Source organism: Fringilla coelebs (assembly GCF_963513975.1).
Source record: "Fringilla coelebs genome assembly, chromosome: 2".
Classification (NCBI taxonomy): Eukaryota; Metazoa; Chordata; class Aves; order Passeriformes; family Fringillidae; genus Fringilla; species Fringilla coelebs.
In genome coordinates, this window is record NC_140029.1 from 26,969,535 (window position 1) to 26,983,698 (window position 14,164).

General features: G+C 39.6%; 1 protein-coding gene across 4 annotated transcripts in view; it reads right to left on the bottom strand.

Annotated features, from left to right (window-relative positions):
• Window positions 1-360: 360 nt before the first annotated feature.
• The window catches only part of RASA3 (RAS p21 protein activator 3), a 129,503-nt gene continuing 115,699 nt past the window's right edge, over window positions 361-14,164 (bottom strand). For 3 of the 4 annotated variants that reach the window (XM_084226348.1, XM_084226349.1, XM_084226350.1), the window contains 7 exons: window positions 13,845-13,918; window positions 10,158-10,264; window positions 9,136-9,218; window positions 5,518-5,729; window positions 4,682-4,785; window positions 2,765-2,948; window positions 361-2,176 (listed from right to left, as the gene is read on the bottom strand). In XM_084226348.1, coding sequence (XP_084082474.1) covers window positions 2,101-2,176; window positions 2,765-2,948; window positions 4,682-4,785; window positions 5,518-5,729; window positions 9,136-9,218; window positions 10,158-10,264; window positions 13,845-13,918 — 840 coding nt within the window. In that variant the 3' untranslated portion in view covers window positions 361-2,100. The remainder of the gene's footprint in view (window positions 2,177-2,764; window positions 2,949-4,681; window positions 4,786-5,517; window positions 5,730-9,135; window positions 9,219-10,157; window positions 10,265-13,844; window positions 13,919-14,164) is intronic. The other variant, XR_014617004.1, reaches the window with a different exon arrangement.

Consider the following 14,164-nt stretch of genomic DNA (forward strand, 5'->3'; position numbering starts at 1 on the left):
GCTCAGCTCACTCCTCCTGCCCTTTCAACATGGTCTCAGCTCAGTTACTGTGCAGTAACACAAGGAACCAGTTCAAGATGCTGACCTATCTGAGCAAGCTTTCTTTGCTAAGGTAGTTCATGGCTGGCTCAGATGCCCAGTCTGGTTCTCTGCAGAGTCCCATGGGTGCAATGCTGACAAAAGGGGTGGGTGGGGACGGGATGAGGAGCAAGGATGGGACTTGGCAGGTTACACTCACAAGGATCTCCATCCATGGCCCCCACTCTGGGGCAGATGCTGTGCCAAGAGGCATGCTGGTGGCCACTGTGACTTTAAAAAGACTCCAAACATGGACACAGTTCTCAGAAATAAACCACTTCTTTTAATTGGCAAGTAGAACACACATTACAGGTCATTAGTATTTTATAAACAATATTAAGTTACAAATACATGTTAAAAATTGCAGTTCATGGCAACTAAAAGCTTGGAGTCCTAAATGCATCTTTGCAATGCTTCATTACTTCCCCTTCCCCAGTCTGCAGGGTGAAGATGAATAAAAGATCATTTATCATCTACTAGAAGGTGGTCTACTATATATTCAAACAAAACCAAAACTTAATTTCTAAGAACATCACTAACAAACAGAGGCATTCAAAGTACTTTAGCCATCTTAAATCATGTCAGATGCAATGAGGACACAGTTAAGAATTATTCTTTAACACTTGAAGCAAAGACAGACATCTTCACATTAAACTGATCAATGCTTTCTGATCCAACTCAGCTTAAAACCTGTACTAGCTTCTACCCCACAGAGGCCTAAAGTCCATCATGCAGGCTTCCAAGCCATCAAAGCTAGATGCTTGTATACCAGACCCTTTTACAGAGAAAAATTATGGTGTACAGCTGAACAGCATACATAAATATGCACTGAATATTTAGAAGATCTTTATTCCTCTCCTTTTGTTGGTATTAGTGAGATACACAGCTCATTCCATTTTTACTATGCTCATAGTATAACCAAGTTATCATTATGCATGTTAATATACTAAATACCATTTAGCAAGTTTCTTTTAAAAAGTATTTAAAAACATTTTTGGAAAAGTAGAAATCTATTTTCCAGAAAAGCAAGTGGTACTAGGATAGCATGGACTCCAGTGCATAAACATCCTTTCAGAGAAAACCCATCCTGACGGCTTTTGTGCCTGGGAATCAGCATGTCTCAGCTGCCAGATTCATATTCTCTTTGTCCTTCTCACTGTGGTGATAAAAGGTCACAAAATCAGCTTACCTTGCCTTTCAGTTGGCAGACTTTCAAAGATTACCATTCACTGGACTGTGTAAGAGACACGTAGCTTGGACATGAGTTCATTTCTTTCTTACTCATATTTATGAGAGTCAGTTTTATTACACTGCTGAGATTGCATCTTCAAATCCAAAGTCTGCTGAACGTGCCTGGAGAAATGACTTCGTATCTCAAAAATATCAAGAGTACCATTCAGATTTGAATTTCTATTAAAAACTGTGCACAGTTAGCAAAAATTACACTGCTGTAAAAACAAAGGCCTGCTCCTTGGCCTGCTAAGAATACACGCTACAATGTAGAGGATTACACCAGAGGGATTTTTTCTCTGCTTCTTTTCTAAATGCAGGCATTAAAAGTGTTACTAAGCTTTTCCTAAGAGAGCACGCAGGGGATGTGGCATAATATACATTAATCAGGAACAAAAAACAGTAACAAACAACCTTTCTAGAAAATGCTGCATATTAGCAGCACGCTTGGTTTCCAAAACACAAGGAATTGCATGGGAGTTGTCAAGATGAAGTCCACACACCTTGATCATTGAACTGATCACTAGATTCCAAGAAACCAAAGCAAATTTAAAAATACACATGACAACTGCCTAGAAGGCAGGGTTTTATCATCTGTCAATAACCAGATGAATAAAGTGCATAGCAACTATTGTAACAGTTTCTTGAAAAGAGAATACGTTTACCAAGTCTCAAAGTTTGTAAGCTTGACACTTATCCATACATTTTGCTACATGTGTGGCTTCCCTTTTGTTTTGCTATTTAGCATCACTAATCAATCTTTCAGCACTGTCCTGTGATTTCCTTTGCACTTCATATGGAATGTGCTGAGATCTCTGACTGTTGCCTGATGTATGTCTGGAAGCTCTTGTCACCAATGGGATGTTCTCTAAAAGAAAAGAAAAAACCAGTTTTACACACAGAGCCATCTGTCAGGACACGAAAATGTCAGAACAGAAGGTGGAACACACAAGAACTTCTTCCCTAAATTTGATTTTCAGAGTTGTAATTGTAATGTTAATACTGCATTTTACTTGAGCTAGAACTGACTGAACTGATCCTCTCTTTTGTCAGCCTTATGCAGAATGCTTTATGTGTACACAAAATACAGTCACATGATGTAGCTGTGTCAGTTACTCTTCTCATTTTAAAACCAACACTCCAAGATAAGCTGGTAAACACATCTATCTTCTGCTACTAACTACTGCTCAGCTCACCAGCATGGGCTCAAAATTTAAAACCAACAGTATAACAAACACACATTTAAATTTTATGAATGAAACTGCGTTAAAAACAAGCATTAAAAAATTCACTTCAGTGCTTTAAAATATTGTGGTATAAATCCTAAGTCACAGTGCAACTCTGTATGTATTTGCAGGACCTTTTTTTGACAAAATACAGTGAAACCCAGAGCATAAGCAAGAGAAATACCATCTTCAAGGACTGTTCCCCTGTTTGTACAACCCACTGTACTTACTGGCTTCCATATTTTGTCTTCTTAAATTTATCCCTCTTATATTGAGCGTGCTCCTGCTCTAAATTTCCAACACCTTCAATAATCAGCTTTAGTGTTTTATATGTCTCCTTAGGGTCATCAATGATGAATGTAGAATACTCTTCCTCTTCAGGTCCATCATAAACAGATTTGCTCCCACAGGCCTCTGGAGAAAAAAAATAAAGTACAGGAATAGATATGAGGCAGTGGGGACAAAAGCAAGACAAGCAGACTAAAAATACTCAGTCTGGGGCCCATAGAGTTTCTTGGTTTGCTTCTGTATGGCCACCAGACCTGTGGCTGACATCAGCAGCAGCAGTTTTGCTGGGCTGTTGGGAAGTACAGGAGGTGTCCCATGTCCACCCCCACCTCCCCATGTCATATGGAAAGGGCAGCAATCCTGGCAGCTGCTCCTGCCTTGGTGGGAAGCTGTCCTTTGCTGTACAGGCAATGCTTTAATCTCAGCTGCCACTATCTGCACCCCATGCACACATTTTGGAAACTCTTACACAGGCCTGCCTCTGCCACTGTGCTGCAGGGTTGGCCTGCACAAAGTCAAGTATTCACTTGTGGGGACAGGTTCCAGGCAGCAAGTACAGGCTGAATTTGAAAACATTACAGGCTGAAGTAGTTGTGTTTTACCACATTACTCCTAAAAGATTCATACAGTAAGCATAAGCACAATATGCCATAACTACTGCCTGGCTGCCTGCTTTATATCCAAAGGGTCAAATCCTTCTATACCTTCTGATCTTAGCAGGGAGCCTTCGTGACTAAGAGATCTGGACACTGACCATGAATGTCCACAACCTATTTCCCATGAGATCTACTCCTGCACTGTAGCAGAGCATATCAGAAGAGGAAAGAAGGGGAAAGAGTATTTTACTTGTCTCTGCTTCTAGCTTTACTGATGTCCCAGTCTCAGCTTTCAAATTCCCTTTCCCTTGCTGCACTGTCTGTGCCAGACCTGCGTCCTTTTCCCTAACACTGACATTCGATGCTGGCTCTGGCAGTGAGGATTCGGAACAGGGGAAAGCTGGGCACCAGTTCAGACAGCTCGGAAGTGGTGAGGATCTTGAGTTTGCAATTGCACAGCAGCCAGGAACAGATTAAAGTGCTTTGCAGCCTGTGTGTTTGACACCACTGGCTTATCTCATATTATAAAATAAAGTCCTATTTAAAGATCAGTGCCACAGTGAAGGCTTCCCCGCCACTCCCTGTGCTAAACTGATATTTCAAGTCTGGCACTGTGTACACCAGATACTTCTCTTGGCATGTCTACTAGTACCAACTTCCTCTGCTGTCTCTTCTTTCTTTTATCCTTTCCATCACATCTCTGCTTCCCTCAGCTCCTGAAAGTTTCCCAGCCAAAACTCCACTTTTCAACATTTCATAGGCGTACACAGGTCATCCTCGACGGGTAATTCTGGAAGAGCCTTTCCAGAGAAACCGTTTGTATCCAGCCTGTCTTAGGCTCTGAATCAGGGAATGTGCGTGCACATGACTTCTGGTAACACAAAACCATACTCCACTGAAACCTCAAATTTGCTGGTGCAAGTTCTTGTCAGGATCAGTAAACCTCTGGTTCAGTGCTGGCTCTGATTTGTCAATTCAGAGCCTCCAAGCAATGCTCTGTGCCTATGCTATTTTAGGATGATGTGGTTAAGACCGTATTTCAAACAACTGTTAGTACGCAAAGAACTTTTTACAGACCATGAGACTGCACCAAAAATAATACACACAACTGCCTCAAGACAGCAGAAGGGGGAACAAGTGGAATAAAGGCCAATGTGTTCTAGCTTGTGATTTGCAAGGCTGGTTGAGCCAGAACATCCAGCTTCTCACAGGCATTTTTGCCTTGGTAAGTGAATTGGAGATGCAATGATCTTTAATCCTCACCTTGCATTTTTTCCAATTTTGGCATATACAGGTTGAAAAGAGAGTAGATGCGCTCAGTTTCTCTATCTCCATCTATATCCAGTTGTATATTTGCTGGCAGGCCTCTGTAAGGTATCAGGAAGAGAGGTAAAAGTTAAATGCTAAACAGTGTATTATAGCACATAAAGAACTTAACAAGGAAAACAAAGTAAACTGAGTTCTCATAATAGCCAACAGATTGCGCATAACAGAGCTCAAAACCTTCCATTTTTTCCCAAAAGAAGAAAGGGTCAAACTTATTTTATGCCTCTATTTATCCAGCACCCTTTCACTGATTTGAGAGGGAAGACTGTATCAGTATCCAGACATTATGGTGAATTAGACAGCTACAACCAGATGGAGGAGCCAAATCACTGAACTTCCAACTACCCAGGTCTTATATCTTAGTCTAACTACCACTACAGTCTTGTGACTTCTCTCAGTTTAGATGAAAATTGCTTCCTACAAACCAGACAGTACATCTTTGTTTAAGAGGAAGTATGAGCAGCTCCCTGAAAAGATCAGTTTAGAATTAAATCTATCAGCAGAAGAGTGCTTCAGGAATTTACAAACAAGATATTGAATGGATTTTGGACATTTTTATTAATGACAGATGATCAAAACCAAAGTATTTTTAATCCCACAGTCACCTCCTATTACCATCTCTAAAAAGTCAACATTTAGATCCAGACATGCAGAATCAGGAATACCAACAGATGGCCTTTGAACACCAAAACTCGGTTAGCTGTGCCCTTGCAAGTCCCCCTGCAGAGACACATGTACCCATGGCAGTAGCCATGGCACATGAAAGCCCTTACCCTGTGCAGGGTGTGCAGCCAGGGGTGTTGTCTGCAGTAGCTTTACAGCAAAGCCAGTGGCCATTGAGATAGGCTGAGGGATGGTAGACCGTCAGGCGCTTCTTGTTGCACTGGCTAACTTTGGTGAGGATATCAATCCAGTCCTTGGCCTCCACACAGTTATTTGCTTGGATATACAGGACTCTCCTTTCAGGCTGGATCACCTGGAACATCTGCAAATAAACCACAGAATAAAGCGCCAGAATGAGTCAGTGAACCTAGGACTAGAATCAGAGTGAAGATTTATTGCAGGAAAAACATAGCATACTAAAAGAATGGACCAATAAATACATTTCAACACAAAACCAAGCAGCAAATGTGCCCTTAAAAGAACAAGACCTTTCACCTGGTACAAGGAATAAGATACCATTCCTGTAGGAGATGATTTACAAATAGCTAATATCAACTTGCTGCTTGGGTCTCAACAAGATTTGTTGTCAGCCTCGGGGAAGCAATTTTAGTAATGCTGCAACTCCAAGTTTTGGAAGGCTGACAGAGGAACCCAGTGCTGGCCCGAACGGAAACACTCGTCAGCAGGAGGCAGAAAAGAGAAAAATGAGAGTTTGGATCCAGCCTTAGTGACAGCTTTGCCTTAGTACTGCCATTTCCCTAGTCCTTTTAGTACCTGTTTCAGCATGACCACTGCCTTTTAGTAACTTCCATGCTTCTGCACCCAACTATAGCTGCTATTAGAAGATCACAGAAATACTGTTTCTCTTTGATTGACATCAGATGGTTTAAATAATTACACATTAATTCTGTGTTACAGCTTGACCACTGAAAATCTTAACTGAAGCTGTTCAGAACAGCTTGCAACCTAGAAGGGTATTTATTTTCCTCCTCCTGAAGAAGGAAATTTTTGATACACAGCCTTATTGCTTGATTACACTGATCACACACTGAAGATTACTAAGCTCAAGTTAGTGATCCTGGCTGCGAATTTTGGAAAGGTAAATTTCCTAATTTCCTCTAGCTTCTGCAAATACTTAATGCATTTTCTTCTCTCTTTCAGATATGCCTAAATAATCCTTCTCCCCTCTACTTCACTTGATTATTCAAATCATTCAATGTTACATTGCCCATATCATATGGAATACAATTTTCCAAACAGCTGGTTTCATTGTGCTGTTTTAAAAAGAAAACCAGAGAGGTGCACACACACACACACACACCCACCAAAAAAAGCCCAACAAGAACCATACAAACAAACCAAACAATAACAACAAAACCAGACCCAACAAAATTGAAATTTGCATTTGTTTGTTACATAGACCAGAAATACTGGCTTGAATTCTGCAACTAGCTGGTTGAGAGAATGTTGCAGACTGGTACCAAGCCCAGTCATTTCTTCCTTTGTAACACTTTTAAATGTGCATCATGCCAAATAGCAAAGGGAAAACTCAAGCAACCCTTTCCCTGGATTTAGCAGGGAAGCACTACTGGTATCAGACAACTGGTCTGATATTTGTCCCTAATGGTATCAGACAATGATTAGAAAGGCATAATACACCATGGCAGTGCAGGAGCTGCTTGGTGTGATCAGTCCAACAGTGCCAACACACCAAAGAGTCCTTTCAATAAAACTCTTCAGGGCATAACTGGCAATTTGAGTTTGGGATGAAGGAAGAAAAAGGAAGACAGGAGCACACAGTTCAAGTCTCTATTAACACAGAGCTACAAGGAAAAGAATTTTAATGTCCTGCTGGGCTAAATGGAGCCTCCTGCATTTCAACAAGGAACAGATTTAAGGAGTATGGCTTTGTGTAAGGGGATACCAACCAAAGTGATCCAACATATGGCAAGAGTTACTGAGGAGCCCACAACTTAGCCAAGAATTTCAAGTGGCTGCAAGACCTTTACACTACCAAAACTACCAGTTGCTTCTCAAACAACACAGAAGACCCAAACAGTACTTAAAGCCACCCTTACACTCCCCACACTGTGCTTAAGAACAACAAAGGTTACTGGCCTTACTGCTAGACAGGCAGGTTTAACATGAGTAAGAAAGAAATACTTAGTGCAATTCAGAGCGCAGATACACAGAGTATTTATACAAAATGTGAATTTTTATCACACAAGCACCCACAAGGAAATATCCATTGCAAATACATCTGCTGTGGTGTTCTGAGAATTCTGATCTTGCTGCACTAATCTATTTATGTATGGCAAGAAAAATAGGAATATATTAGCACAAGAAGGTGGTAACGTTATTTTCTACTGTTAATGGAAAGACTGAACCTTACTGTCTGGAATGGATGTAGTCACCTTGATTTCCCAAGTAATACTGAATTTAAGCAACCAAAATAGACGGGGTTTTTGATGTTAACAATAAAGGTATATTTTTCCAATAATGAATCTTCACAATGCAGACATATTTTGGATGCTCAGTCTAGCTCAGTACACTCAGCACAAGTTACAGAATTATAGCTCACTCCTCTCCACAGACAGAGAGTTTCATCTCAACTGTGTGGCTGCTTTCAGTGCAAAAAAGTTCATCACATGTTACAGCTGCCTTCTGATAGCCTAAATTATTTTGCAGTTTGGTTGGTTTTTGCCTATGTAGTAGAGTTATAAACACCAGAGCAAAGTACAGTACAATTGAGATGTGTTCTAGAAGCAGGTGGAACTGAAACTTACTCCCCATTTTAGCAGAGAGAGAGAGATGTTACCAAAATAATACCTAAAACTGGGCAATACTGAAGAGCCTAGAATTGTATTTCACTTTTAACAAAGAGCTGTTTGAGGCACCTAATATCTAGGGCAGGATTGAGCACTGCCCTGCATGGTGCTCACAAGCAGCATAGATGCCAGGAAGGACTTAAAGACAGAAAAAGATAAAAGTCACAACCATTAATATGTATAAATAAGTCTGTGGTAGATGCATCTTTGGAACTGGAAAAAAACCGCTGAGCTCTTTTTTTGTTTAATTTTAAATACAATTTTTAAAGGACTGGACTAAGCTTTACAGGCAGAGGTATATGAAAAAGGCTCCCAACATCACCCAAAGGGATCAAGTCTGTTCTTACACAATACAGAAGTTGGCAGTAGTGTTCCATGCATGAGAAATACAGCTGTATTTTATTCCCTAATGTGGCAACCAAAATGGTGAACTATACTAGCACAGATGTTGTTTTTGTACATAAACTAACCCAAATTAAATATAAAAATCCATATATATATGTACTTTCATGAACCAATAAAGAAACCTAATGCCTAATAAAGAAGTTGTGATCCTTCACAATTACAAGCAGCAAGTTCCTTCTCACCAGAGAGGCCTGGCAGAAAGGGCAGGGACTTGATCATCTTACCTGTGTGTGACCTTACAGAGCTGGCAGCCGATCAGCAGCGCTCAGTACTGAGTGTGCTGCAGATCACGAAACCCAAAGACTGCTGACTGGGCTGTTAAGAATCTGAATGGGCTGTACTTTTGGAAACTCCTGCTACTATATACAGAACAAGCAGCTGTGGTTGTACATCTTTCAACAGAAATCCAATCCAGGTTACAGAAGGGAAAAAGGCGATTAGGCTGGTGGATCTGGAGCAGCCTAACAAATACATTAATGAAGATGACCTACTTACATTTTTCATTTTAAAGGATTCCTCCTCTAGTCTTTCCACGGCCAGAATGTTTTCAATTGGAATGCTACACAGAGGGTGATCACCTGCAGAACACACAGACACACAGATAATGAGCCACTTACTCACAACTCATCTTCACCTTTTGCCCTTTTTCTAAGGGCTAATTCAGTTTCTTTGAAGATCATTTTGACTGCCTAAGAAAAGAGGGAAAATCTTTCAGCAGGGATTTGCTAGCATGGTCCTTCAGTATTATCTTAAGTACATTTCTCTTTTCAGCTGCACTACCTTACGCTAGCAAACCTCTTAGAAACTGATTACTGCAGCAGGACATGGTATATTTACTGCAAAGGTGACAATGAAATAAATCATTCCTGTCAGCTGAACTGAACTAGCAGTGATGCAAGATCTCAAAGCTGAGTGTGAAATAATGACTGGCATGATCTGAACATACTTCCTTATCTTTCTTCCTCCCTATGTACTTACATGATGGAAGGAAGTGGTATTTGTTGTGTACTATTGAACAGACAGGAACAATTTACAAAAAAGTAAAATACTTGCTATTAGGCAACATTAAGTGAACACATTTTTTGAAGTTTAAAGATTGCAGGTGAATCCTTGTCTACTGTATCCAGTTGTGCCAACACGATACAGATTTTATGAGCACATGCTGAGTTGCATCTGAGAATGTTCAATACAAACCCAAATTCCAGCCTGAGGTTTGTATGCTTTGTTTCCTAGGACAATCTAGGTAACTGTGAAACCTACAGATGATGTTATTGACTGATACTAGACAAATATTATCAAATATTTTGCTAACTTGCAGGGTATTGTGCTATCCAAGAAGCTTCTCTAACTGTCAATACAGACATTAAAAGAAGAGCAAGAACATACAGGCTGACAGACATGCCTGCACTGTGTCTTCTACAGTAACAGATCTAGATCTCAGTCTTCCACTCCTACACAATCCTTATGTTTAATCTTTGATACATTAAAGCAAAACAAGACCAGCAAACCTTTGTTACCTTTGCTTTTCTGATAGGTAAACTCATGGTTTGTCAGGCGAAACCATCTCTTCTTGAAGTTTTTCATACCAAATCGTTTTCTTCCTTGAGCTCTCTTGATCATGAACCTAGTAAACAGGGCACCAATTGTTACAACACATTCTTATGTACGTAGATTTATACCTAAATGTGTATACAGGTGTGTCATAGCATTTGCAAAGCTTTAAGAGGGGACACAGAGTGTTTTCTAATTATTGAGGTCTTTTCTTGGCAAGGAAAGAGTCACATTTGGACAGGTTTGGTGCACCTATTAGTTAGGTCTGTCCTTTTTCCAGATCTAGATGAGGGGCAAGACATGTAACTTGACTTGTAGTTAGTTAACTGAGCTGCAGTTTGTGCCCTTTCTGCAGTTACAAATCCAGCTAAATGGTTTCCTAGTACAGCAGAAAAAGGGCAAAACATGGTTAGTATTGCTCTGCTAAGCTCGACCTGTTTGCTCTACAAGCTTTTTTTTTGTAAGCTGTGAGAAAGCTCAAAAAGTTTAGACTATGTTTAATAATTAAAAGGCAGGTGTAAAGCCTGGAGCACAGGGACTGTACCCTTACATGCTTTAATCACTCTCAAGCTCTAGAAACAAAACCAGGATGTTCCACAGACTCATTTGCAATTGCACATAGATACTGCAGTTGAAATGCAATTTCAGTAACATACAAAGTGATCTCATGGCTGGAAGGTAGAGCACCCCCACCTCTTTTTCAGAAGATTAGGGGTGTTCATTTAGCGAGTTGTCAGTTTTAATTAATTTCAAACTTGAATGAGTTTATTGTGAAATTAGTTTACTGGGAAACTGTGATGCATTCACCACTTTCCTAACCACTAAATCAATCCAAAAGCTTCAATGTGACTTTGATGACTTCATACTGCTCAGCAACACTTTTGTTAGATAAAAATGTGTGTCCAGATGCAGTAGGGAGTTGATAACAGCTACTCTATACATTACATTAACTATTGTGCCAAATACAGAACTGTATAATGGAGTGGCTAAAAACTACTAACTACAGAGTCGTTTTTATCAAGTAGGAAGGCACTACACAGCACAAAGAGCACACAGAGAGAACAGCAAATGACCTGGTTTAAGATTTTTCAATAGCAGAGCTAAAATGCTTAGAACAGCTAATACCGTTTCTTGCTTCTAGTACCTTCAGTCACAAATAACTACATTACTTCTGACCAAACCACAGGTCTGTTTAAAGCTCAAACAGAAACCCAAGTTCCTTCAGATTTTAACTATTTTGTAACCAGCTGGGCTGGTGCCTGCTGCTCATTCCAAGTGTGTGGGCAAAAGCTGACAGACTGTCTACAGCAGCAGATTTTTTTTTTAAACTGGTTATAGTTACACATCTCTCATTCTTAAAATGGTCAGACAGTTCTGTCTTGGTCCTTATTCTTGGAATACTTGAGAAATATTTAATAACCACGTGATTCAGGTTGTCACCAGGCCCATTGGCAGTAGCCCTCATAATTCCAGGTTAAGGCAAATTTCAAAGGAAGAACTGATACCCTTAGGCAGGACAACATGCTCTTCAAGTTAGTTTCTAATCCTTCTCATGCCAGCACTTAAAGGTGACTTAAAAGTGCAAACTCCTACAGAGCCTCCCTTCTTTGAAAAAGGCCAACTCCACATGGCAGGGCTAAGAGCCCATTTCTAATTAAATTCTTCATAGGTGACATAGCCAAGAGAAAAATGTGCTTTTATTTTCCAGAGATAGGTGACTAGCATTCAAAGTCATAAAAGTTGTAAGGTCAATTTCTTTGTTCTAGCAATTGCAGAATGTATGAGAAGTCAGAGCAATTAGAAGCACAAAGGAGAAAAAGTCCAAGATAAAATCCATTTCAGTACAAGGTGGCTGGAGATACTGTTTCTTTCCATGTTTATGGTAGACCTGAATCTGGATCCACCTTAGCTTTGCGTGGAAGTACTGACATGCCCTTTTCACCACCAACAAAAAAACAGTTCTCCTTTTCATTCTCTTCCTTTTGGAAAGAACCAGGCAGGCATCTGTTGATGGCATGATTGATGTCAGCAAACCCAAATGCCAAAGACTAATATTTTCATTCAAAAGTACTTATGCTATAGCTTTTCATTTGATACTCTTAATAGAGGTAAAGATAGATTAAAAATACAAAAGCAAGCAAACCTATTGCAAAGGCAAATAGAAACCCCACTAAACAGCCATTCAGTCTGGAGAAGAATCAAATCAAAGGCTGTGAGAAGTCCCTCAACAAAACAGGGCAATAATGCAAAAAGTAAAAAAGAAAATAGACTGCTGAAGGCCGCTTCTTAACCTTGAGAATAATTTACATGAATACTAATTAAGAAGTGCCTAGAAAATGCATGGTCTCTTCGTGACTTTCAGTAAGTTCTTCAGGATCCATACAGTGCTTCTTGGTGCCCTTCCTACACATAGAAATCCTGTATTCTCTATTTACAGCAGGTTTTTCTTTTAAGGAAAATAAAATAAAAGGTCAACATCAAGAAATGGGTAACTAAATGTTCTCTGTTGGGTTTACACAGGCATTTCAGGATGGTTAAACAGAGTACTTCCTCCCCGAAGTTAAGTCAGACAAATCTACTGCTGCAAAGGACATGCTGTCAGCCAGTAGCTACAGCAAAGCAGCAACTGCCTCTACCATCTTACCTGCATGAACTATTACCATCAACTTTCTTTACTGTTAGTTTAAGAGTCCTTACAACAGCAGCCACAGGCCGAGCAAGAAAAGACAGAAAAAAATCAGACAGGAGCAAAAGAAAGACAGAGGCAGAAAAAAATGTTTTACAGTTAGAGGGTAAATGTTACAAACTATAAATTTGTTTTGAAAACCAAAAGGATGATAAATGCACAGAATTAAATTAGACAAAATTGCTTCTAAGGACAGAGGTTTATCAGAGAAGTGAACTGTCAAGGTTAAACAGAAGAAGTAGCCACATTTTCACTCAAAATGTGGTTTTTGCATTACTTAAAACAATGATGAGGGCTTACTTTCAAACAGTATTTGAGCTTACTGAGCTCTGACAAATTTGGATTTTTTTTTACTTTCTTCCTCCCAGCTCAAAGAAGTTGTTTCTACAGTGCACTTAGATGATGTTAACAAAAAATACCAACAATTGGTATCTGAAACTAACAACATATGGAACATACTTCCCAAAAAAGGAAAGGTACTAAAACTATAAACTGTTCCAAGTGCATGTCAAATCTTCCTTGAAATGTCCATGATAATAGTTAGCATATGTATCTCATAGGGCAGCAAGAGCAAGTTCTGTCTGCAGGCTTTGCTCTCATTAAGTTATTCAGTATCTCTCTTCACAGTCTTCCACTGTCTTCACAGTGAAATTTCACAGCTTTTATTCACTAGAGTTTAGGAAGAAGACAATGCTAAGTTTATTTTGCCTTAGCTAAGCTAATAAAGTTCTAAAGGCTTATCTTTCCTCTACTTATTTCAAACACATTTATATTAAGATGTTTAAATCAAATGAAAATATGTTCAAATCAGCTATAGCAACCACAGAGAGCAGAAATTGCAACACAAGAATCCTCCTACATTCCTCTTTGATTGCATGAATGGAATAGGGGTGGCAGAAAAAGAGATGGCTGCCTTAGAATAGTAGTAAGCACACGAGTAGATGGTTTGTTGCACATGCATACTTACCCTTCTTTAAGCAATATAGGTTGCTCTATGCTTTTGTGATCTCTTCTTCCTGAAGATGAAATTAGATCTAGAAACTAAAAGGTGAACAAAAAGCAGATGTAAAAATGACAGGACCATACTACTCAAATTAAAATCTTTCAGCATTTGCATAGCACAGAGCTACGAAAGTATTTGTAAAAAAAGTTAAACAGAAGGTAATAGCAGAAGCTGGAGGAATTTGGGAGGTTTTCTGGGTTGTAACCTGAAAATAGCACAAATGCTCTTAAGCAGTAGAACTGCAGATGCCCAATACTTCTTGCGCTTCTCCTTTGTTATATGGA